The sequence below is a fragment of the Microcebus murinus genome, chromosome 13 (genome assembly GCF_040939455.1).
Source record: "Microcebus murinus isolate Inina chromosome 13, M.murinus_Inina_mat1.0, whole genome shotgun sequence".
NCBI classification, from domain to species: domain Eukaryota; kingdom Metazoa; phylum Chordata; class Mammalia; order Primates; family Cheirogaleidae; genus Microcebus; species Microcebus murinus.
In genome coordinates this window covers 35,826,015-35,853,057 of record NC_134116.1, presented here as the reverse complement: position 1 = coordinate 35,853,057, position 27,043 = coordinate 35,826,015, and the positions used below count along the sequence as shown (strand labels likewise).

General features: G+C 39.3%; 1 protein-coding gene across 2 annotated transcripts; it reads right to left on the bottom strand.

Annotated features, from left to right (window-relative positions):
• Nucleotides 1–1,712: 1,712 nt before the first annotated feature.
• EDNRB (endothelin receptor type B) lies at nucleotides 1,713–26,444 on the bottom strand. Of its 2 annotated transcripts, none has more exons than XM_012785741.3 (8): nucleotides 26,324–26,444; nucleotides 24,994–25,531; nucleotides 8,795–8,907; nucleotides 8,454–8,658; nucleotides 6,934–7,083; nucleotides 6,404–6,537; nucleotides 5,742–5,850; nucleotides 1,713–4,265 (listed from the first exon to the last, which is right to left on the bottom strand). In XM_012785741.3, the coding sequence occupies exons 2-8, from the start codon at nucleotides 25,477–25,479 to the stop codon at nucleotides 4,131–4,133; spliced, it is 1,332 nt and encodes a 443-aa protein (XP_012641195.1). In that variant the 5' UTR covers nucleotides 25,480–25,531; nucleotides 26,324–26,444; the 3' UTR covers nucleotides 1,713–4,130. The 2 variants fall into 2 exon arrangements, with proteins under 2 accessions (XP_012641195.1, XP_075865465.1); XM_076009350.1 differs by lacking the exon at nucleotides 26,324–26,444 and adding an exon at nucleotides 25,689–25,738.
• Between the last annotated feature and the right edge of the window lie 599 nt (nucleotides 26,445–27,043).

Sequence of the window (27,043 nt, the reverse complement as noted above, 5' to 3'; positions counted from 1 at the left end):
TGTCTCTTCAACCCCACCTATCACACCCCCTTCCCAGCCTGTTAAGGGTTAGCCCTTCACCTGAACTGGCCATACTGTTTCACTCTTTCAGTTTTTCCACATGATAGTCATTTTTTCCAGGAATGCCATTAATACCCCTGTCTGCTTGGCAAACTCCCTTTAATGGTCAACTCAAGTAGCAACTTCTCTGATGAGTTTTCTTAAACTCCATGATTCTTACCATGTACATATCTATATGTGAGTACCTATAACACATAAACTGCTTTTATTTATTTATTAATTTATTAGATTGTGAGTTTCAGGACAGTAGGAGCTATATGTCTTTTGCATTTGTGTATACCAATACTTTAGTGGATGAACTAAAATTATATAGTCTATACCCTAAAATTTATTGATTGGATATATAAATTAGCAAAGATATTAATATCTGTATTTTATAGGTTATTAAACCAAGGCTCCGATATATTAACTAACTTGTTTGAGGTCAACCAGATTGTGGAAACACTCAAGGATATCATTTGTTTTTTTCTTTTGGGTGTCTTTTCCATCATACATGCTGCCTACCTAACATGATGGGGTTATTTATTCCCAGTGGTCAAATGAGTCTTGGATCCTGGAAGTGTTCAATGGGATCTCCCAATTTGGGTATACTTTTTCAATCAGTTGATTCTTTAATGTGTGTCACTTCTGAGACTGACTAATGGCTGAAAGTCTGTCACTTCAGAGTCATTTCTCTCTCCAAGCTTGGCCTCTACAATGTTTTGGATTTCTGGACCTTTACATCTTAGGGCTGCAACATCTCCTGGTTTTCTTCCACCAATCACAATTGTATTTATTATGCCTACTTTTACTATAATGAATTGTGTGGGCATTATTATTATTGATACTTTATAACTAACTGTTCAAGAGAAGGTAGGCTCTTTTAGGTCACTGCTTAAAGGGTACTTCCTATGTTATCCTTTTCAGTATTCCTTACATTCCCCTGGGATTCAGAACACCTGTATGTCAAAGTGCCCAGCTGAAATTAGGAAGTTGAAATCCAGCAAAGGTCAGAGATAAATAATATAAGCCTCTGGAACACGAGGCTGGATTTGACATTATATGAGAAAAGAGTAAATGCTAATTCTGGATTATTTGTGGACAGTAAAGAAAAGGGTCATGTGCTGAGAGACACAGACAGGTGAACTTTTACAGCAATCAGCATGCAGTTATTTGTGCTCATTTCACTGTGTCTTGTATTAAAGTTTGTTACCACCTCTGTCTCCTATCAAGTAGGGACCCTGCATTTTGTTAATTTCATCCTACATTGAACCTAGTGAACTCTCAAAAGGAGCTTGTGAAATGTAATGACTAACCTCCAAATTTCATTTCAACCCTTCACCTTTGCTAAAGTACAATAATAATTAAACAGTGAAATGCTCCAAACGCAGGTAACCAGAGGAAAAAAGGCCTTAGGGGCTATTGGAAGCTATCAACCAGATAATCAATCTTGGGAATCTGAATGTGTATCTGGTTCCTCACAATCATGACACATAACAACACAGTCTAGAGACCAGAAATGTGGCATTTTAATTTAACAACTTTCACACTTCCTTGATAATTGTATGTTTAACATAAATAATGCCCACTTGCAATGTGTATTTCCTTTAAACACTTAATCAATTCATATTTAATAATAAATCAGTGCCCACATAGTGAAAACTAAGTTCATCTTTTTTTTTAAAACAATTTAAATTTTTATTGGTTCTGTTTATAATAAGGAATCAACAACTATGGCCACTTTAAGTGACCACAGAAAAACAAAATATATAATTATTTTACACAGTTATATTACAATTTCATAAAGTTAGCTACAGCATACTTATGTTTTGCTATAAACTATATTCCTTTGGCCCGTATGTAAGCTGTCAATACTAAAAGATGTCTGAACATACACTCATATTAGCTGTGGTTAATAAAGGATAAAATATGTTAAAATCACTTATAAATCTTTTGAGCTGTAATATACATGTTAACACTCTTTTTCTCTGTTGCTTTATTAAATAGTTCTTAATACCAGGAAATCTGCCTTAACAGTAGCACCTTTTCCTATCTTGGTTTTATTATGTAAAATAATCATGATTGTTTCTTATCAACCTTTCTCAGTATATTAAAATTTTGAATCAAATATTTTTTTTAAAAAGCTCCAGAATGAAATTGTATTATAAATAGTGCATGTATACTCTTTGTGCACTGTACCAAAATTTGGCAAGATGATTTCAGACCATGATACTGATATGGAGAAGGAATAAGTATTAGGATGTAAAAACTTAGTACATGGTAATAAAATGGATCTAAAATTTAAATAGAAATAAAAAGTGTATTACCAAACCATGAACATATTAGTGACCCAAAGTTAATTTAAAATTGAAAGTCTGAGATGTCTTCTATGGTGACAGGCATCTGAAAAAGTGATCAGTAAGAAATTAGCAAACAAGTTTGTGGGTGATTTGTATTATAAATAGAATCCCCGAGGCATGTGACTTAATTATTGTGCTTTCCTTGTGGCCACATTGTTGGGTTTTGGTTTACTGTATCATGACATTAGATGTTGGCAGAAAACGACACTGCTAGCTTATTTCCAACATGTGACTTGGCTTACAAAAAGAAAAAAAAAAAAGTAGAAGTTCTGTTATATTTTAAGACAGAGTTAAAGCTCTTGGGCTCAATTTATTTCTAAAGTCACTCTGAGAACATTGCACTGTGTTTTGCTGGAACAGAATCAGGACCGTTTTCATTGATGTGACGGGGCAATGACGAACGTCAGGCTAAGAATGGGAATCTGGCCCCATGGGTTTCCTCCCACCCCACCTCATTTCCTCTCTCTTCCATTTTCTCTTGTACGTACTTTCACACACATCTCATCCCCAGTTCACCTAAGGTACTTTGCTAAGGAGATTAAAAACTTCAGCAAGAATGCACAAAGTTAAGAGGTTCTTAACAGTCTCAAAAAGCAGTTTTGCCTCTAAATGATAGAAAAGCACCATGTCGAGAATACTTTTCTATTGGTTATTTACAAAAATAATATAAAAATTAGTAATACGCTTTACAAGTAGCTGTTAACTTGACTAATTTGTGCGATGTCTTTAAAAAATAGAATTTTAACTATAAAATTATACATACGGTAGAGACCACTTTAACTACAGCACGGGTGAGAGAGGATGCTGCCTGCTCTTTTGCCATGTGGACACTGCACCAGGCAATTCACATTCTGTTCATTACGTGGTCACTGGCATCTCTCCACCATAAAGCTATGAACACCGGGGCCTGCCCTTCGTTTAATCATCTACATGTAGTGTATGCAGCAGAGTATTTACAGATGAAAAAACTAAACAGAGTTTAAACTATAAGAGTGAAAAAAATAAAGAACATTTTAATCATCTTGAAACAATTGCAGGTAGTATTTTCTTTGCAGAATATGTGAGTAGAAGATTTCAAAGAAGTCTTTTGGGATAGCATTTCGAACCTTCTATTTCTCTTGGTGACATTTGATCTTATCTGAATATAAAGAATGTGATGATTTTCAATACCTTACCCTTGATCTCTCTTCCGATACATCCTCTTGATCACTTAAATGTTTCTAATGTCCAAAAATATATGCCAGCTAAACTGTTTTCACAGTTTGTATCCAATTATGGTTCCATCAATGGTGTGCCCTTATTAATTAAAAAGTTGTTTTAGAAGATTCTTAAAATTTCAAATTGAGTAATTTCAACTTCACTTAAAAATTCTGTTTTGCAGTGACAATTTCTTCCTCTGTATCAGATTCACATTGATTTCTGAGTGAGCTCAATTTTAAACCTAAGTGGTGTACAAATATACTGGAAGTTATTAAGAGCTGCTTTGAAGTGCTAACTTTAAAAATTAAGTGCTTTCACAATGAGGCTTTCTGAATTCCCACTGCTTTTCTTCTCATGCTGTAAACAGCTCATAAAATGTTGTAACTATGAGTGTTAAAATAATTACTTTTACATTTTTACATTACTTTGTGCAATGTTACAGTTTCTTGTTTGTTTTAGAAAATTTTTCATTTTGTTTTAATGACTTCTGTCCAAAATAAAGAAAATGAAATTGAGTGAATATTCCTTCTTTCAGGATGAGCTGTATTTATTACTGGAACGGAAGTTGTCATATCCGTGATCATTAGCTTTGAACTTTAAGCATGACTGCTTTTCCTCCAAGGACTGTTTTTCTTCAAATGACTGGCACCAGCAGCATAAGCATGACTGCACAAAACAAAGTAACTCATTATATGTTTACATCAATCACATTTCATAACTCTTCCTACTCCCTAGGGTTCTGACTTTCTCTGCATTGGAGAGAGTTCTTGAGCCCTTTATTTCCATGCTCTTTTATTTTTCTCCTTAAAAAGATATAATTACATTAGTAGCTTAATTTTTTAACTAAAAAAAATGAATAAAACAACTATATAATTGAAATTCCTCACTATGAGAAAGCCCCTCTTAATTCTTGGTATTTACTGTTGATTACTTAATACTCTTAATATTTGATAAATATATAATTCAAGACTGTTTCACCCATGCAAATAGAAATTTTATCCCATACATGACTGTGTATGTGTGTGTGTTTGTGAATGTCAGTATAATTTATTTTAATGAGATTGTAATACACACACACACATATACATATATATATATATGTATACTCCACAACCTGCTTTTTCTCTTTTGACAGTGTTATAAACATCTTTCTGTATCAATGAGTTTAATATTACTTTGCTATTTTTTTTCAGCCACATGTTATTCTCATGTGTCTTTGCAATATTGTTTCACAGAAAGATTACAAAGTATACAAAAGCATCTCAGCTTTATTCACCCAATTTTTTCCTTGGATTTAAAAAAAACTCTTTTGTTCATTCTGTTTGTTTTCCATGAAACTATATGTTTAAGAAAATGAAAGGTCCACTATTTTCTATTCTATAACATGAAGGTGTTGATCTTGATGAAAATTTTCTTCCAGCTCTAAAATTTGAGTTATAAGTGGGCAAAAAGTTTTATAAACTGTCTTAGTGTTTACAAGGAAGCTAAGTTCTTGGCTTTCTAATAGTGAAATACTAGGGACAAATGGGGCATTTTATTATAAAGGAGGGGATATTTTATTTCATGTGAGATTGTTGAAGAAATGAATGAATAGGTAGATGGCAAAATGCAAATAGCCAAATGAGGAATAATTATACATATTCCACATCAAGCACTACATCTATGCTATACAAAGTAGGTAGAAAGATGTAAAACCTAAATTATATTCTGTGTTTGACTTGATATTCTCGTAGTCCATGTGAAAAAGGGAATAACTTAGTTACAATTAAAATTTGTCCAAGTAATTCAAAATCTAACAAAAAACAAGGGAATAGTGCATTTAATTCATGTTTAGTTCTTATTTTATTATGTGACATTTGCCAGACATCAATGCATGTCATTTTCATTAACTTTCAGGGCAATTCCATGAGTATAACGGATTGGCTGAGTCAGTAGGGAGTGGCTGACTAAAAATTTATAGGCAAACATTGACTATAGTGATTTATAAGCAAATGTCATATCTTAAAAAAATTATCCATGTTGTAATAGAAGGAAAAACTATAAAAAAATTTACTAGATCTCTAGATATATATAGTAATAGTTTTGAAGGGTTATATTTGAAACCATATTGCAGTTTTTTTAAATTTTGGAATATTCTCTTACCTTAAAGCAGTTTTTGAATCTTTTGCTCACCAAATACAGAGCGATTGGATTAATGCAGGAATTCAGGGAGGCCATGTTGATGCCAATGTAGTCCAATACCAACAAAAAGCTGCAAAAAAGAAATAAAAGAAAAGCCAAATGTGTCTGTGAAAAATATGCTGATCTGAGCATGTATTCATTGCAGACTTTTGTGCTTTTGTGTAGAAAAAGATTACCCACATGTAACGGTTTTAAATGTATCCCTGGTCTTTGCTAATAGTGATCTTATCTCCATTGTCTCTGTCTCTCTCATTCTCTGTCTCTGTCTTCTCCACTGCCTTCCCCCTTGCTCCCTTCCCAGGTGCATCTCTCCTTTTTAAAATAAAATCTCATTTACAAGTGCCGAGGCTGGATGAAAAGGAGGAATTTACAAAACGCAAAGGAGAATCAGATCTGGGAGTTTGAGTGCTGCCACTAGTCATTTTGACGACTCTGGCTCTCTGTTCCCAGTGTTCTCTGCAACTCCCTCCCCTTTAAAATAGGACTGAAGGGAAAAACTGAGAGTCTTAATAGCTCCCTAAGGGTTAGAAAAATGGTACTCTCTTTCTGCCTGTAAATGAGATCCACAGAAACAATTCTGAATGGCATCCGTTTGCAAATGATTTCTATTTTGCCTTTCTTACCTCAAAAGTTCGCATCTATTGGGATCATACTGATCATAAAGTGTGAGCTTCAAAATCCTGCTGAGGTGAAGGGGAAGCCAACAGAGGGCGAAGACAAGGACCAGGCAAAATACGGTTTTGGCCACTTCCCGTCTCTGAAATAAAACCATAGGCAGACCCTTAAAAGATGGCTCGTTCTACTCATCCTCTCTGCCAAAACATAATATTTAATAGCGTTTACAAAAAGTCAGTGACATTTTTAAAAACTCAGGACCCTGGGCTTTAAATTGACTAGTTCAGGTGAATTAGAACTAGAATGACTAGAGGTTCATCTTTAAAAAGTAATGGTGCTCTCCAGATCCTTTCGATTACATAGAACATCTCTAAATAGGTAATATAAAAATATTCTTTATATATTCAAAACTATCAGAGACAAGAAAAAGTAAATAGGTGCTGGTATACAGTAACTTTAGTTTATTTTCATCATAATAATTTTCACATTCATAATTGTAATTATAAAGATGAGTCATCAAATATTTGCATTATCTTACCTGCTTTAAGTGATCGTTTAAAGCAATTTGCATGCCACTTTTCTTTCTCAACATTTCGCAGGTCATCAGGGTATAAAACAATGCAGTGATGGCCAGAGGCAAGCAGAAATAGAAACTAAATAGCCACCAATCTTTAGCTGTCTTGTAAAACTATGGGGAAGAGGGAATTTTTATGATTAATATTCATGTTTAAGAAAATCTTATATATCAAATGTTAAACTTAAAAAATATTGATTAAGGAACAATTATCTTCTAAAGTAGGTCCATTTTATAAATACCATATAGAATCTTTCAGGTCGCATCTACTGAACAAATAATTAAATACTTGTATTCAATGAAAGAAACTTTTCCCAAAAAGTATTTCAATTCTCTAAGGCAGTGCACTATAATTATGCACAAACATTTAAGCAGTTGGGCAAAATGGGAAATATTTGGTAATTAATGTTTTGTCTTCACATAAAAAGGTTATTATAGTGTATTCTTTGTGTGAAATATGACATCTGAGTATGTAAAGATATCCTAGTGTTGAAGTTTTCAGTTTTTAGCAAGTTTATTTAATGGAAAAAACAGACATGGAAAGGTCTAGCTAGGTTAGCCATTTAACTCAGCAATGTATTATATAAATCTAACCTCTTAATTAAAAAGGCAAAGCTGTTTATGACTTATGCATTTTCTCTCATTCTTTTTCTGCTCTGTTATCCTTTTTTTTTTTTTTTTTGCTCCAGATATGTCTGTATTGGAGAAGAATTTATGTAACCTATGCAGCACTTTTTTTTTTTCCTTTTTACTAATAAGAAACAGCAATCTCATTCTCAACTTCACATTCATGTCCTTTATTATTTTACTTATTACGGAATACACAATTCATGAAGTTTTATGTAGTTATATATCTATCTATCTATCTATCTATAATGGAAAATAATCCTTGGTGATAGAGCCCACCCTTTTGCATTAACCTCTCTTAACCCATTATGTTGGGGAGAGCTTTTCATACTTAGGATCTATCTTCTGGATACCACTATCACCATTCTTTTCCTAGTTCCTGATCAAATGTTCTTTAATAAATGGCCCAAGATGAAGACTTCTTTGCAATGACAGGTTTCTCTTTATCATCAAAGACACAGAGAGGCGGGCCTGTCATTTGGAATCCACCTATATCAGGGTGACTTCTATTTGAACACTCCCTGAACCATCCAGTCCTGATGGTTGCTGTAGTGTCTTACACAGAATATGTAGAAGTTGTCAGGCCTTACGGGGCTTTGGGTAGAAAAGCTATAAATTCACAGCAGTTCTTTCATGTATGTTCCTGAGATCCAGGGGGTTCATGGAGAAGTAGTGACCTAGTTTCTTACAGCTTGGGTCATTGGTCACTGTTAACCCCACAGTCCTGGGACCTATACTTTTAGTTTATGCCAAGGACAGTCATAAATCAATAGCTTCGCAAGTAGTGGGAACAGGGGGAAGATAGCTAAGTATTTATTATGCAAAAACAGAAGTGAAAAAGAAAAAGTAAAATTTACCTGCATAAAGGCTGTCTTCTGAGTGGGATGAAGCAAACAGATTCGCAGATTACTTCCTTTGTAGTTAGTCGTAAGCAGATCAAAACCTATGGCTTCGGGGACAGCTAGAACCACAGAGACCACCCAAATTAAAACAATTTCTACTGCTGTCCATTTTGGAACCCCAATTCCTTTAATTCGACTCCAAGAAGCAACGGCTCGATATCTGAAGATGAAAATAGGATTGTTTTTTTAAGTTGGCATAGCTTGGTTTTAGTGAATTACACAATGTATTTTCTAAGTAACATGGCAATCAGTAGTATAGCTTTCAGAATATACCTGGCTTAGATATAAGCTCCTACCTGTCAATACTTAGAGCACACAGACTCAGCACGGTGATGCCCACGGAGGCCTTCTGTATGAAAGGCACCAGCTTACACATCTCAGCTCCAAATGGCCAGTCCTCAGCGAGCAGCTGCATTGGGGAGATAGGAAGCTCTGTCAGGGGGGTTTTCACAAGATGCTCTTTGAATTGCATTACTTAGCGGAGAGTAACTGACATGCAGAATAAGATATATTCCAGTTCTTATTCTTTTCCTCATGTACTACTTCTTTGCAAAGCATCAGTGTCCAATACACGAAACAGGAGAGCATGTTTTGAGTAATGAAAATGCAGTCAGCTTATAAGAATTCATCATGCATATACAGTAGCTTAGAGTTAGCGTCTCCTCTGTGGGGCCAACTGGGGTTCATTAGTAAGTTCCTCTTAGAAGACTGAACCTGTATATTGTCATAGAGTCGCAAATGCTCAGGTCATGAGCAAATCAAAATATAGGTTAATTAAAATTGGATAATAAATATTCCTTAGCTGAGGAGATCAGACTACCCCTATGAGGTAGTGCTCTGAGAAAACAGTGTGTGCATTTATATACTTGTTCTTTACTGTGGTCATTGTCCTTAACTGAACAGTAATTCAGCGGTAGTAGCCACCCTGTTCCTTGAACACATCAGGCACATTCCTGCTTTAGGGCTTTTGGTCTAGGTCTTTCATTATCTTGGAAGGCTCTTTTTTTTTTTTTTATTTCAGCATATTATGGGGGTACAAATGTTAAGGTTTTGTATATTTTCCTTGCCCCCAACCCTTGAGTCAGAGCTTCAAGCGTGTCCATCCCCCAGATGGTGTGCATCGCACTCATTATGTATGTATACACCCATGACCTCCTCCATCCTCCCACCTATGTATGTCTACTTAGGTGTTGATCAGTTAATACCAATTTGCTGGCGAGTACATGTGGGGCTTGTTTTTTCATTCTTGGAAGGCTCTTTCCCCACAGGTTCACTGAGTTAACTTCCTTACCTCCTGAAGGTCTTGCTAAAATCTCATCTATTCAACATGACCTACCCTGATCACATTATTAAACACAGTGACTGGCCAGGCATTTCTAACTCCCTTACTATTTACTTTTTATCAATAGCACTTGTGAACTCCTATTGCATATATTATAACATTTACTTATTTGTTTGTTTACTTTTTTCTGTGTGGCTTCATAGAGTATAAGATGGCATATGAGCTCCACAACTGCCCAGAACAGTGCCTGGACACATAACAGATGCTTAATAATAATAGTACTTGACCCACAGCCTCTAAAATATAATAGGCACTGGCTATCCAGGGAGCAAAAGACTTCGTTCTTGCTATTTTATTTACATACATATTTCTCTTTATCTGACTGCAGACTGGATAACCATCTCTATTGTTAAATGTGGTTATTTTCTTTTTTAGAACAACTGGGTGCGTCCTGCACTGGTAAATGAATCACTTTAGGTAAACATCTGGATCAAATGTTCATGAGTTTTTGAAAATAAAGAAAAATATTTCAAATCTATGGGTTTTAAAAAATGTCTAAAAAAATCCTTCCAAAAGTGAAAAATATTTTGAAATACAATTGGATCTTTCTGTCCTTTCTGTAGCAGTGAAGACTCTACTGAGTTTGTCAAGCTGTGTTGACTGTTCTGTATCTAGAATGACACCAAAAGGCTAAAATGTGTCTCTTATTATGAACATGACTTGGAGATTCAACACTGGACCAATTTCATTTCTAAATTAGATGGCAAAAATTACACAAATCAGGAAAAATGTTGGCAGACTTGCCATATGTATGCCTAATGTAGGGTCCTGAAAGCCTATAGGGCCAGGCAGGTAACACAGAGCAGTGGAGGGAGCAAGATTTCAGAAAGTCACTGGTGTCAGGAAGACAACAGGGAGTAGTGGAGTCTGGGGTAAACCCTTTCTGAATGGGACAGCTGCTGATAAAAATCAATTTTTGCTAAGGGACCCCAAATACAAAAATCTCTTGATTTTTCAAAAGAAGACAGAAATTGGAATTTATATGCAAAATCTCATAGTTTATAAAATCTGTCAACTAATTGATTTTTTTTTAAAGAAATACTCTCAGATAACACCGTATTAACAAAATATACCTGTGAACCAGACCAGCCTTCATATTCTGACTTTTGGATTAATCAAAGCACTTATGACACTTCTTGTTCATTCATTCATTAGACAAATATTTATTGAATATTCACTAGGTGCCAGGCACCATCCTGAGTATAGGGTACATATTAGAGAACAAAGCAAATTCTCTGGTCTCATGGAGTTTACATTCTAGTGAGGGAGGCAGATACAAAAAAATACACAAACACTAAATATGGTGTCACAGGGAGGTTGTCATATTGATAGAGTGAGAGTGGGATTTCTGATGCTTCCTTGCCAAGATTCTCAGCAAGGACTCGCTCAAGAGACAACATTTGAGTAGGGGTTGGACTGAAATAAGAGAGGAAACCAAGCAAAGAGTGTTCCAGGCAGAGGCAAGAGAAAATGCAAGTGCCCTGAGGTCAAAACAAGTCTGGTGCTGGAGCAAGAAGGCTATTAACGCTGGAGAGGAGTGACCCAGGCCAAGAGCATAGGAGATGGAGGTGCAGAGAGAAGAGTTTGGATGCTTTTTATGAGGGAATTCATTGCAAGGTTTTGAGCAAGGAAATGGCATGATCTTTCTTATGTTTTTAAAAAGGTCACTCTTGCTACTCAGTGCGGAATAGAACGTGGGGTCAGAAAAGGGAGCGCTGTGCTGCCCTGGGGCTGAGAGAATTGGGTGATAGGCCATATATATTTTGAAGGTAGAGCTAGCTAGCAGGACTTGCTGGTGGGTGGGACATAAGATATGAGGAAGCAGGAGCATCACAGCGGTTTACCATGCGAATGGTGAAGCCATCTACTGAGGTGCGGGAGACTCAGGGCACCGCAGATTTGAACCGGCTTTGAACTCAAGTTGCTTTAAGAGAAATGCCAGTTGCCCTTGGAAACATGAGAATATGAAGTTTCCAACCAGTTACAAAGATTCTGCTAGACTGAGCTTGTTATTAATTATTCAGACAATATTCTGATATTGATGACTTCTCCTTTCAAAAGGTGAAGCCTAATTTCTCTCCCCTTGAATGTGAGTTTGTTAGGTAGATAGTGAGGGATTCTGGGTCTCCCAGGGATCAAAGTTTGAGCCTTGCCTTGGTGCTGCCTCAAGCAATTGCCCCACCTGGGAAGAAGGACAAGGTGGGCCCCAGGCCCCTATTTTGGTGCTGCCGCACGTTGATCCTGTCCTGAGTCACTGCCATACTTGGGGGAGGAGGGAAGGCCTTACTAATCTACTGATCGGAATTTACTGTGCCACCTGCAAAAGAATGCAGAGGACTCTCTAGCCTATGGGACAAGCGGCATAGGTACAATAGAGTCTGGAAAGTGACTGAGGACAACCTAAGGCTAATTATCACATCATTAGCTTAAATCTACCATGCGGTTCACCACCCCAAATGGGCTTTCAGAGAGGCTCATGGGAGATCTGCATGCGCAGTAAGACTCAGGTCACATAACTCCCAACTCTCCATCAAAGTGGTTGTATGGTGAAGTCTGAACCACCAGAGGTCCCTATCTGGGCACTATAAAACAAGACCCAGACCATAACCGAGATCTCTGTTGCTATGACAAGGGGCCCAGTCATCCTCTGTGGCAGATGTATCATTCTCTGTAAACCTGTATCATGCTTTTGCTCTATAATCCTATCTTGCTCTCCCTCAATAAATATCACCTCATGCTTGCCTTACTTTGGTGTGTCTGGTCATTCCTCAGCCAAAAGCACACCAAGAACTCAGAACACAGAACGAGATTTCCAAACCTGATATGCCGGACTTAGTGATTTGCTCTTAATGAATAGAATGTGGCAAAAGGGATGCTGTGTGTTGTTCAGCATAGTTCATAAGAGGCATGATGGCTTCCTCCTCACTCTCTCTTGGGTCACTTATTCCGGAGGAGGCCAGCTGTCATGTCATGATGACACTTAAGCACCTTTATGGAGAGGCCAATATGGCAAGGAACTGAGGCCTCCTGAAAATAAACACTAATCTGCCAGGTCTGTGAACGAGAGGATCCTCCAGCCTAGGCCAACCTTAAGATGACTGCAGCCCTAGCCAATATGCTGAGTGCACCCTCATGAGAGACCCTGAGCCAAAACCACCCACCTAAGACACCCCTAAATTCCTGACCCACAGACATAGTATGAGATAATAAATGTTTACTGTTTTAAGCCACTAAATTGTAGGGTGATTTGTTACTCTTCATTAGATAATTAATATACTTGTCCTTGGTTGCTCACTTAAATAAGTATTAATAACTCATCCACATTTGAACCCAGATGGTCTGACTCCAGAGTCTACACTTGTAACTACTATGACACCCACCAGAGAGTGTTTCCAAGAAGCTGATCTTACAAAAAAAATAATTAGGATTAAATCAAATATTAACTTTTTAAACCTATAGCCATGTGTCAAATAATGGTAAAATATCTAGATGCAGAGTGATGCGTGATGGTTCACTTTATGTGTTAATGTGACTAGCCACAGGGTGCCCAATAAAACATTTTTTCTGGGTATGTCTGTGAGGATGTTTCTGGATGAGCTTAGCATTTGAATCTATGAACTCTGCAACACAGACTGCCTTCCCCAAGTGGTGGGCACCATCCCATTTGCTGAGGGCCTGAATAGAACAGAAGGTAGAGGCAGGAGGAATTTGCTCCTTTTGCTTCCTGCCTGCCTGCTTGGCCTGGGACATCTCGTTCCATCTTCTATGGCCCTGGTACTGGGATTGACACCATCCGCTCCTCTGTTTCCAGGCCTTTGGATTTAGACTCAATGACCCCACTGGCTTTCCTGAGTTTCCAACTTGCAGATGGCAGATCTCAACCTCCATAATCTCATGACCCAATTATTCACAATAAATCTATCTATCAATCTATGCATGCATTCTACTGGCTCTGTTTCTACGGAGAACACTGACTAATCCACCTAGTTATTTTGCTCATATAATGTCCAAACACTTGGATATTTTTGAATATTTTATTCTGTTTCAAGTTATTTCCAAATATGTCAACATTGGTATCATGTGGGTACAGCCATCAGAAGAATCAAGATGAATGAGTGTCCATGCCACTGAAGGGACAGAAGTCTGGCCGACAAAATGAGCCCTGTACTGAATCCAGGCCCTGTTTTGAGGTTACTATTTTCTTTGGCTCAGCCTAGAAATTGGATTATTGCTCTTCATACCGCTGGGAGGCCTGCAGCCCAACCTCTGACCCAAGCTATCACAGAGGACAGGGAAACACAAACTGAAAATTGTAAAAATCCTCTTCAAGTTCAACAGCGAGATAGTCTGAAACCTAGTCATAACTGGGAGATACAGATTTCTAATCTACCCTTCCAAAGGGAAAGGAACTACAGAGAAAAAGGGAGCATCAGCTTTCAGTATTTCACGTTTTCAATTCAGAACTGGATGCTACTAGTTCTGAGAGGCCACAGAAGATGGGTGAGGAGTATGCACTGTTCCCATTATTCTGTAGTGAGAAGGATGACTTTGGCAGGACTGCAAATGCTCTTACTCTAAAAAGCTCAACCTCTGCCTCTCTGATCAGAAGGCTTTGTGGAGACACAGCAAAGCCTGATGCCCTGGGACAGAAGCGTGCCCACCAATGCCCATCTCTGTCGTCTAATGGTCTCTAGCAAGAAAGTCATTGGGCAAGTGAGTGCTTCCAGCTTATTTAAAATGCAAAGGCAACAACTTCTTGTTTAATGCAAAAAAAGTCCTGGGTGGGGAAAAGCTGTGAAATTTTGCAAAAAAAAAAAAAAAAAAAAAAAAAAAATCACTCTCAACCAAGAAGCTATCTTTGACATTTGGTGAGAGAATATTCTTATAGATTTTTATGATTCCTAGGAGTTCATTTCTTCACTATTCTTTGGCAAAAATAACAATATCCAACATCTATAATTTGAAGTCCAGCCAACAATATAGCTTTCCCCTCTGCAGAGGACATTGATTCACTTTATGGTAAGAGGAAGCAACTTTTAACTTTAAACTCAGCAATAACACATTCCTTATTCCCTATTTTTAGTTTTTTCTTTGGACTTTACCCCACTAAATTAGATAGCTTAAGGGCAAGGTCTGAATACTGAAGACAAATCCAACATGTAATGAAAGAAGTTTCTCCGATGGCAAAACAAGGGTGTTAGAGTTCAATATTGACTCTATGTCCGTTCCACATAAATTAAAATTTTAGGTTCTGTTTAAAATTAGGTCTGAATATACATTACCTAACATTTATCAACTATGAGCCAATTGGCAAATACTCTCATAACTGACACTGGTTTTCACATCATGATGTCTTAACTAACTGAATAGCTTTTGCTAGTGTTAGGTCCTACTGGCAATGGTGTTCATTTGACAAAATGATAGCCTATGTTTGTGCTGACCCATTTTCCCCTAAGGCTTTTACTGCTTCCCTAGCACATTTCTTTTGGATGATAAACACAAATAAATAAATAAACACCAGATTGAAAAATGATGTAACCCTACTGATTATAAGGCTTCTACTCAAGGATGGCCATGATTTCACAACTTTATGTTGGAACAGCTGTTTGAGAAAGAAAAAAAGCCAGAGAATCCAAATAAATTATTTTTATATTACATTATAAAATTATTTTTTATAGTATATAATTTTCAAAAAATTTCTAAAAGGATAAATGGCATAAATAGGAAATAAATAGATTTTTGTTAAGGGCACAAAATCTCTCCAACTAAGGGTTTACATTTTTTATTTTTTTTTAATTAAAAATCACAAATGTGAGAAACTAAATGGAAAATAAAACCTGTTAATACACACCCCTGTTAATGCCAAAAGGAATCAAGCCCCATAAAATCAGGAAATGCCAAAGTTAACCATCTTGCACAAGCAAATGTTCACTTGCCTCATTAATCATGCATACCATTTTCTTTTTCTAGTTTTTAAATTACTAGTATACACTAAGCTTTATTTATTTGTTTCGGGATATTCTACAGCATTTATAATGCTGCACACAGTGCCTGGCACACAGTGGTTACTCATTAAATGCTGTTGAACAACAATGAATGAATGAACAAACAAATTTGATCATAAGGCAGAAATTGTCTATGATAAAAACATTTATCATGAGATTCCAGTTCTCATATTTAAATATATTCTTTTTTTTCTTTTTTTGAGATAGAGTCTCGCTTTGTTGTCCAGTGAGTGCCAAGGCGTCAACCTAGCTCACAGCAACCTCAAACTCCTGGGCTCAAGCAATCCTGCTGCCTCAGCCTCCCGAGTAGCTGGGGCTACAGGCATGTGCCACCATGCCCAGCTCATTTATTCTATATATTAGTTGGCCAATTAATTTCTTTCTATTTATAGTAGAGACACGGGGGTCTCACTCTTGCTCAGGTTGGTTTCGAACTCCTGACCTCGAGCAATCCACTCGCCTCGGTGTCCTAGAGTGCTAGGATTACAGGCATGAGCCACCACGCCCGGCCTAAATATATTCTTTAGAGAATTGAGATGGCTATGTATTTTACATTTTATGTTTTCTACTCCAGATGGTCAGGTCCTCTTGACACATAGAGCCAACGACTCTGGAATTGAGGCTTGAGGGTCGGTTGTGTACTTTTGTCGGAGTTCTGTCCTTCCAAGCAGGGCAGAAAAGGTGAAAAACAAAAATTCCTCTCCCATTTTCTCTCTCCTATTCAAACTTGTTAAGGAAATGAGTGATATAAAACAGAACCTACTGTTTCTCACTGTATCATGAGATCCTATGAGGAACTTCAGTTGCTGGGAGGATTGTCAATTTGGTGAAGGTGGATGCCGTTCACAAAGGGACATTGTAAGAGATGATCGTTTTAGAGGGTGGGTGAGCAAGGTATTAAAGATGACCAGGGTTACTTTGCCAGACTGCAGCCTGTCCCGTGTCCTGATGAACTGTGAACACGTCTTTCCAATGACTGGCATCATAGACATGTTTTCAGCATAAGAGTCAAAAGAGAGATGAAGTGGAATGGTTGCATTTCACAACTTGGGGAAAGGGTGTACTCTTCTGTTTTTATCTCTGTTTCCTGTAGCAGATAAGAGTTTATCTGGGTTTCAACTAGCATTTTAACAAGTTAGGGCACCTTAATTCAAGGATTTCCTTGTCTAAATGCTCTTTCTTTTTGTATGCATACATAAAGAAAGAATTAGAAGTTAGCTTTGAATTTGAAGTCAATATGCTGATCAAGTGCATAGACATCTTTTCTTTTCTTTTCTTTTCTTTTCTTTTCTTTTCTTTTCTTTTCTTTTCTTTTCTTTTCTTTTCTTTTTTTCTTTTCTTTTCTTTTCTTGACAGAGTCTCACTCTGTCACCCTAGTTAGAGTGCATAGACATCATCATAGCTCACTACAACCTCCAACTCCTTAGCTCAAGCCATCCTCTTGCCTCAGACTCTCAAGTAGCTGGGATCACAAGTGTGCACTGTGACACCCGCCTAATTTTTCTATTTTTTTTTTTTTTTTTTTTTAATGCAGAGAGGGTCGCACTTTTACTCAAGCTGGTCTAGAACTCCTGAGCTCAAGCTATACTCCTGCCTTGGCCTCCCAGAGTGCTGGGATTACAGGCGTGAGCCACCGCGCCCAGCCAGAAATTTTTTTCATGACATACATTGTACCCATGTCCTCAGGGACAAATACAAATTACAAGCTCCACTCCGCTTCCATCAAAATGCACTTAATCACTTAAAGATTAGGCTATGTGAGATAGAAATACGTGGGTCAGAAACAATGTCAGCTTATCCCTCGGGGGTGCCCTTTAGATGTGCACAGCGCAGTGCCCCCTGGAGTTGTGCAGGGCAGAGGCCCTGTCCCTGGTAATCCGTTTCACACATGCCCACAAAACAGTGGGGGTTTCCCTGCTCTGGAAGGACTCCTAGGATTTGCTGAAATAGAAATAATGGCTTCATGATGGTGATTTAAAGTTATTGAAACAAAAATCTCTAACAGAAACAGAGAGATAGAAAACAATTTTTAGAAAATATTTCTTAGGAGAGATTGAAGTTTACCCCAAATATATTTTTCTACCAATAATCCAACAAAATTTATTTCTAAGTCTGTAACAGGCCAATGAAGATGCTTTTCTATCGTCTGAACTTTATCCATCGTGCTCTGAAATTTTTATTGATACATTACATATTTTGAAAAGATTCAATGAAGAGAAATAACAAACGCCATTCACAAAACTAGGCTATTTAGATCCACTTTTTTGAACTGGATCTTCTAAGATTGCAAGGTACCTGAAGCAACTAAGAATGAGAACCTGGTGGTCTCCTGGCTTAGAAGGAGACTCTCAAACTGAATGGATTCCATAAACCTTATTGAATAATTTCATGTCATTCTCAAATCTAATTCCATCCGTGGAATATCTTACGGGACACTGACAAGCTATGATCAGAAAATGTCTGGTTACTATGGAATCTGAAAGCCCTTGAAAATAGTTTGAAAACACCAGGTGAGGGGGAAGAAGACAGCATCAACATCCTGAGGATAGGTTTCCTCCTTTCTGAAAACTACAAAGAAACTGAAGAAGAGAGAGTGGAAAGAAGACACAAGTCAGGAGGCCTGAGTGTGGTTTTGATCCTCGAGAAGGGATAATTACTTGAGAAATGCTTCTTTGCGGATATATTTTTGACTCAAGAATGATTCTCTCTCTCTCTCTCTCACTCTCCCTTTCTCCCTGCCTTTCTCCCTCTCTCTCTTATATAACCACATTTTGCCCAGTTTCTTTTTCCTTTATATTTTCAGCGAAGTATCTAAAGGGAAAGAGAAATAACTCTCTAAAATAAAAGCATTGGAAATTTTTAAAAGTCCAAAATTAGAGAAGCTGTTGGCTAAGGTATACTGATAACACCACACTCAGCTATCTCCCAAACATAACCAAACCTCTTCTTAACTTTGCAAAATCCTGAACGAGAATGTTTCACATCATAAATTACATCTTGAATCTTATTTCAACTCAAGCTTTATCTGTCAACGCCCTTTAAAGCACTTAATCATTTATTAGCACTTGGCATGTTTCTCTAAAAATAATCAACTATAGCATATTAGCCACACAGAGATAACCTTATATGGTTTTCTTTGTGAAATGAAGAACATGGCTCCCTGGCCTTGAGACGACAGGGTCTTGGCTATGTTATCCTCTGGTACAACTGTGGAAATATCTTCCATGTTGAACAACTCATTTTAAGTGAGCAAAGAAAAAGATAGCAAAGCCTTTGATAGATAAACCTTACCATATTAAAAGAGAACATTACCTTGGTTGTTTTTAGAGGCTTGGATTTCTGAAGTGACCAAGCAGTAGATCAAAGGCAAACACAAGAAGAACCATAGAGTTGACCTAGGAGAACTTTCATTGCCCAAGGCCAAGCATTTGCCCACCATTTTGTCATGGGAATCTATGGCCAACATGTGAAGCAGTGAATTGAGAATATGAAGTCTTGAGCTTCTGGGTTATTTGAATTCTGCTATTAACCTGTTATTTGGTTATGACCAATACCCACATACAGAAGGGATCAAGCTTTTTTCCCTTCTTTTTCATTTGGACATTTGTAAAAATATGAATAGAAAAAGTTGACTGCCCTTATGTCTCATGCATAATATCATTTATCCACAAGCATTTGTCTGGTATTGACAGTAGATGAGTGTCAGGGTATTTGTTTTATTTGCTGATTGATTCCAGACCATTCGGATCTAATAGTCTCACTCTTTAGTAATACTTTTTAAAAGCTAATACTTTTACATGTGCTTAGTTGATGCTCCTTAAACAAATTATTATTATTTTTTGCTTTAAATAAATCAATCTCAAAAGCGTATAGGTTTGATTTTTGGTCCAAAATGCTTCTGATAGTAAAATATCTTTAAATAAGGCCAGGTGTGGTGGCTCATGCCTGTAATCCTAGCACTCTGGGAGGTTCAGGCAGGCAGATCACTCAAGGTCAGGAGTTTGAAACCAGCCTGAGCAAGAGCAAGACCTTGTCTCTACTAAAGATAGAAATTAATTGGCCAACTAAAAATATGTAGAAAAAATTAGCTGGGCATGGTGGTGCATGCCTGTAGACCCAGCTACTTGGGAGGCTGAGGCAGAAGGATAGCCTGAGCCCAGGAGTTTGAGGTGGCTGTGAGCTAAGCTGATGCCATGGCACTCTAGCCCGGGCAACAGAGTGCAAAAAAAAAAAAAAAAAAAAAACCTTTAAATATTGCTAAAGTATCTCAGTTACACTTGACTGGAAATGAGAATGGTGTTATTAAAGTTGAAGAAATCAGGCTTCTCTCCCAATGGTACCTTCTTGTATTGCTGTACATATATACACTTCAGTTCACTCATCAGAAAATTGCAACTTCAAGAGCTAAACTTGATGGTCTCCCATCAACTCTTAACTGCGAAACTAGTTAATTATACACAAACTTGTTAATTTCTAAGCAGTAGTCTAAGATAGGATAGTGAGAAAGGTGAATTTGTTCAGGAGATAATCCTGATTGTGTCACAAGGGGAGAATGTCTGATTACCTGCCAAGGTCACTTCATTCAGAACTCATTTGTGGGTTCAGTGGAGCAGTTCCACATTTTGACATGCTAGCGTTTTAATGCTATATGTACCCTACCTTAACTAGTTAAATGTTAAAGATCAGCAGTTTGGCCTTTCAGTACTATGAAGGCAGCCTCTTTGCTTCTCATAACCTACAAGATCTTAACAGCAAAACCATCTAAAAGCACTCCAGTGGGTCACCAGCCTAATCTCTAGCTCTCTGCCACCACTGGACAACTGGTTACATTTGAATCCTTATCAAACTAGTTAATGTGGATACCTGTCTTATCAGTTCACAAGCAGATTTGTTTTTAAATTCAATGTCCATACACATCAAGGAAGCTATATTTGAGAGTTGACTATAGTAACTCAATTATTCATGTAAATGGAGCACAAAGAGATTGAAGTTATTAAGTAAAATCCAGAAAAAATTTAAAAACTCATTATTTGCTCAAGAATTTTTAACTTTTCCCTAACCTGCAACCCAATCTTGTTACATATCACTGCCAAACCAAAACAAGCCAAATCAACTAACCGAACAACAACATAAAACCTTCCTAGCATCTGCCAGTATATCCAGCTCTATTGCTTTCTACACAGCTTTGACATCTGTTCTTCTACAACTTAGTAGTCAGATACCAGGCTCTCATAAGAACAAATGTCTAGATCATTCCATTTATTTTAATTTATACAGGAAGGACACAATAAACTTGCTTGTGATTAGGAGAGAGATTGATTTGCCCTGACATCATATATTTAAACACTCACTTTTGGTTTCAGTATATAAATAGTTTTGTAGTCATATTTGTAATAACAAAAGCTAAAAAACAAAGACTACTCAAAACATGAATTCTTATCTACACACACACACACACACACACACACATTCTAATAACATTTATTGTTTGCTTACTATGTGCCAGCATCCGTGTCAAATGATACTTATCTATTTATGTATTTATATATTCTTATATCATTTAATATTTTTGTTTATGTATTTATACATATAGTATATACATCCATATCTTTAAATAGCCCCTTTGGATGACTGAATTTTCCATTTTTCACCTGGACGGTGTTGTGCCATGTAGGCACAGCCCTGGTGTGTGCTGATGAGAGGGTAAACATGGTTTATGATTTTCAGCATGTTTGAATGAGAATTTGAAGTTCTTCAGCAGCCTCAATTTGCTAAGTGTTCTCAGACATCTCCCTGGCCTTCAATAAAAAATTCACCCCGACACAGGATGCCTGGAGGGTGGTCTAACTCTACCTGAAAGTTACCTGCTCCTTGAGGGGGTCTAGGTAGCATCTTAATGTGAAGTCCCACCTGTTCTGCAGCATTGCGGCTTCCAGCAAGAGCATGACATTTTGTGATTTGTCAACTTTGCTGAGCTCTATATTTATTGAGCTCTAGGTTAACATAATAGATTCACATGGACATTTCTGGGCTTCTAGGTCCTTAGTGTGTCATCAGAAGGATTGGGGGATTCTATGAACCCCCAGAAATTGTGTATATTGAATTCTCAAAGAGAATTGTAACACCTTACTCCCGCCCCTCCAAAAAAAACCTCAGAATCACTGGTTTAGAGATTCAAGTCTCTCACTTTAGGATACATTTAAAAAGCCTTCATATTTCACTTAAATTATTTTTTTAAATGAATTATAATACCTGGGTACTCTGAAATTCTAAACGCATTTTTTAAAAAACTTACTATGGTGCCACAATTATTTAGGAGAATAAATGTATTTTAATAAAGTCTGGATTAGGCATTTTGGCAAAGTCTTTAGAATAACATTCATTGATACTATTTATATTGTATGATACAGACTATCTAAAGGGGATTTCAAGGAATAGAAATCCTCAGATGATGCAAATTAATTCCTGAAAATGTTAACCAAGTATCCACACATATTACTAATGTGTGGTAATATGTCACATAATTCCACCAATGCCCTCAAATGAGGTCCTGACAATACTGAAGGTTGGAGGACAAGCTATGCCTGAGTTTGCTCCGTGCCGAGGGTTAGGGAGGACTGCAGGGTCTAGGGCCAGATGGCCTGGGCTCAAGCCCTAGTCTTATCACTTTCTAATGGTGTGACATTGGGCAAGTTACTTCTTCACTTCCCAGACATGTAGTTTCCCTAGATCTAAAACAGGGATGGTAGCATATCTCCTCCGGAGGTTGCCGCAGTGATTTAATGCAATAAACCAAGTGCCTAGTGCATCATAAATGGCAGCCATTATTATTATATTATGCCCCAAGTTAAATCAAAGGCCACAAGGCAGGATTCAATGTTGGTAAATCTAGCAAGGAGATCTAATTCTATGGAAAGGATTTGTTTATGGCTAATATAGACCACTAGATGGTCAGATTTATAATGGCTCATTAGTTTATTTCAGAAGCAAAAACACAGTCTGTTATGACTAGATGGCTTCAGGGAAAAGGATGTAACTTCCTAGGGAATTAATAAAGGAGTTTGAAATGAACGGAAACCGGCATGCCCCCAGGGAGTGAGATAGTCTCTGGTTTACTGAAAATACACATTTAACCAGTCAGAGAAAGTAAGATGGTCCTGGAAGTGCTGATTTACATCTGGCCTAGAGACAACATACCAAAGGAAAACAAAAACTCTTCAACTCCATTTCAGCTGCTGGCTGATTTAGGAAGGTGTCTAACTGGGCTAGGTGCTTGGGATTTCCTGACACTTCCCTAAACAGAACTTTCCCCAAATTCTATGCAAACCTAGCAAACTAGATTGTAATCCTCCTTTTGGGAGAGATCTTGTTTCACTTATTTTTAAATTTCTCACAACACCTTGTCCCCAGAAATGTCTCCATTCAGTTTTGAAGAATTGAATTGAAATTCCTCTGCTAAATTAGAATGGTAGGACTTAGTCTGCAGGACTCCTGAAGGAAAATATTCCCTTCAGTCCCTAATGGAGCTGTGACTGCACTTACGAGACCCATTTTCAGCCCCTGCTTCTCCAAGTAAACCCTCAGAGTTCTTCAGAACCAGCTGCCACCCAGGATTTCAGGATTTCTTCAATTTAGCCCCCATTCCTGGTAGTGTTTCCTTCTAGGGAAAACTGGATCCTAATCCAAATCTCATTTTCAAATCTCAGAGACATCTGGAATTTTCTTAAAATATGGCTATTGGGTCAGGATTTCCAGAGATTTATGAAGGGAAATTTACAGGCATGCCTTATGGTAAGGGCTCCTGCCAAAAGGTCAAAACATCCCCTGTAACCTTTCCCAATTCCACATCTCATTTATTCCTCTTGTAGAGGCTGGAGCTGGCTGCAGGCAAATCCACAAAGCACATTTCCACTTCCTTACACTTTAGTTGTGTTTTGTGTGTGACTTTCTATTGCTGCTGATGGTGACAAAGTAGAGTTTTAAATATTTGCATAGCCCTTTAAATGTTCCAACTGTTTCACTTAGGCGGCTTTTCTTAATACCACAAAATTCCAGTAGGTCCACGCTAGCAGCCTTATTGAGGAGCTGAGGAAACTGAGACCCAGAGATGTTTGGATGCATCCAGAGTTCCAAAGAAACCTGGAATGAAATAGGCCCTGGCTGTTTGTGCCTGTTAACTCTGATGTCTGTGGTTATTACACAGTAATGTTAACTACTGAAACCATTACAGACTTTGAATTCTCCTTGGTCTTGTCCACAAAGTAACGAGCGGGGTGCTATCATATAGCTTGCACTTCAGAACCTGACAGATTTGGGCCTGAGTCCCAGCTCTACCTCTCACTCATTGGCCTTGACCATCCTATTGGTCATCTGTACAGTGGGCGTAGTATCCACTTGTGGGTTGCTGGAAGGAGTAAAGGAAGTCACACATCCAACCCAGTGCTTGGCCCATTCTAGGCATTCAGTAAAGAGCAGCTACAGCCACTCACAGCAGGTGGTTGTGTTTTCCCTGCTCACTAGACTAGATCTCTTTCTTCCAGGCCATTTGTTTCCTAAAAACCTACTCCAGCCCCCCTAATTTCAGGGTCCTCCAAGACAATGGTTCCCAAAGTTAGTGTGCCTGTGAATCATCTGGGCATCTCAAGCTGCAGATTCTGATTTAGGAAGTCCTGGGCAGACTTGCATTCCTAACACACTCTCAGGTAATGTCAATGCTGCCAGTCCTTGGACCACATACTTTTGAGTAGAGGGTGTACTCAGTTCGCTGGACTTAGGGACTAAATCCTTCAGGACTAGCAGTTCTCAAACTTTACAGTTCATATAATCACATAGAGGGCTTATTAAAATACAAACTGCCATGCTCCACTCCAGAATTTCTGATTCAATAGGTCTGGGGTGAAGCCAGAAAAATCTTATTTTCCAACTAGTTCCCAGGAGATACTAATGCTGCTGGTCTGGAGACTACACTTGTCCTAGGCTTAGCAAAGGGCTACTGAAGACCAGAATGGAAACCGGTTGCAATGATTACTGGCTTTTAGGAGGGAGTGGATCTTCTTGAGGAAGCTCCCTCTGAGGGCTCTTTCATTTCCCCCTGTCCAGCCAGGCCCCCTTCTGTAAGCCCACCATGACATTAGCAGGAGCACTTTACCTTGTAGACATTGATGGGGATGTCAATGACAATGTGCAGCAGGTCTCCCAGAGCCAGGCTGGCGATCAAGATATTGGGGCCGTTCCGCATGCACTTGTTCTTGTAGATGATTCTCAGCAGTGTGGAGTTCCCGATGATGCCCAGCACGAACACGAGGCAAGACACAACCGTGTTGATGTATTTGAAAGTCTCCTTGATCTCGATGGGTTTTTGACACGGGGGAGGAGGGAGGGTGCGCGGGGGAACTCCCGCGGTCTTCCCTCCTTTAGGAACCTCCTCGGGTGCCAACGAACGCGGCAGGCTGTTGTTGGAACTCCCGGGCCAGGAGGTCTTAGTGGGTGGCGTCATTATCTCCGTGGATTCCAGAAGCGGCGGAGTGGCTCCTGCGGGCGGGAATCCTCTCTCCTCTCCCCAGACCCCGGTCACTCCGCAGGCAAGAACCAGCGCCACCAGGGCGCGTCCGCACTGGCTTGGCGGCGGCTGCATGCTGCTGCCAGCTCCTGTGGGCGTCCGGTGGCCCCTCTGCAGGTTTCGGAGCCTGGAGACCAGCAGGGGAATGAAGACAGGAGACTTGGGTCAGCCAGCGCAGCCACACCTCTGCAAACGCTAGCGCACAGCTCAACCGCGTCGCTGCTATCCGAGCGCAAAAGTAACTCAAGTTCGCGCGCCAGTGGGAAATTTCTGCGCGCGTCAACCTCCTGCGCCCGTGGAGCCTCCTTCCCGATCTCCTCTCTTGTGTTTTCCTTCCCCAGAGTCCCGCGGAGGGGTAAATCACTCACAGCTGGGCGGGGCATTCTGGAAGGGGTGTGTCAGGGAGAGAGGGATGGGTTGCAGAGGCAAAGCTCTGAACTCTTGGGTGCACGGGAAGACAATACGTGTTTTGGCTAAGGGCGGGTGGGGACTGCGGAATCAAGGTACCTAGCGGCCACCGGCAAGTGTCGATCTCCGCATTTTACTCTGCAAGGGCACCCCGACACCTCGCGTCTAACTTCCAAGTCTCCTCCCTGCGGGTGGAAGCCTCTAGTCCCCGGCGGGCTGCGTTACGGTTCCCCCAGCGGGCCCAGGACTGCGCGGGAGGACTCGGAAACTCTCAGAGACTTCTCAAGTCAATCCGATTAGGAGAGTATCAGCATTAATTTGGAGGCTTCGGTGCCCTCCAAGTGCCTTCACACACGCACGCGCTCTCCTTTACCCCAACCTCATTTTAATTTGTTGTATCTACACGTTTTATTTTTATTTTTTAAAGAAATCCCAAACTAGTAAGCCAACCTGAAGCCCCAGGCCAAGTTTCATCAATGATTTTCATTCAACAGCCAGTCAGAATGTTTACCTCTTGGAACTGACGCACCAGGTGCAGAGAGGCGAGCGGGGACCTTCTTCCCGGGACGCGGAGCTGGGGCAGAGGCGCGCTCGGCTCACAGCTCGGTGGCAGCCCGCTCTGGGAGCAGGGCACGCCTCCCTTCAGCTGCAGGCAGGTCTGGCTCTGACGAAACCCTCTGAGAATGCCAGACAGTGTAGCTTCCACAGCTTGCTCGGGGTCTCCGCTGTCCCCAGACAAGTACTTTTATTCATTCGTCCCGTCCCCATCAATCACCGCCAGCCTCCTCCCGCGCCCCGCGACCGCGCTGCAACCTTCCCCTTGGGCAAAGCCTGGACAGCGTCAGCGGGAGCTGCACGCCCGAGAGGGCAGTCCTCGGCCAGAGACACGGCCCGAGAGAGCCTCTTCATCTGTCGTAGTTCTAAGTTGTTCAAAGGACGAGCCTAAATCAAGGGCAAGTTATCACGCGCCAGGTGACGCTCAGAGGCTACAGACTTGAACAAGGCTCTGCATTGAACGACTTAACCTGAACTGTCAATGCCCACAGCGACTTCTCATTCAGTCATTCAGATAAATGTCCCGCCATGATATTTAAGACCTGGCTGGTTTGGGGGCGCTGCTCTTTGCTCTACTTTTGTTTTGTTCTGAAGTTTCATTGCAAGCCCTCGTGGGCACCAGCACAGAAGAGCTCAGATCTTTTTCCTCTTTTCTTCTCGGGCCTTCTCCCTGCCT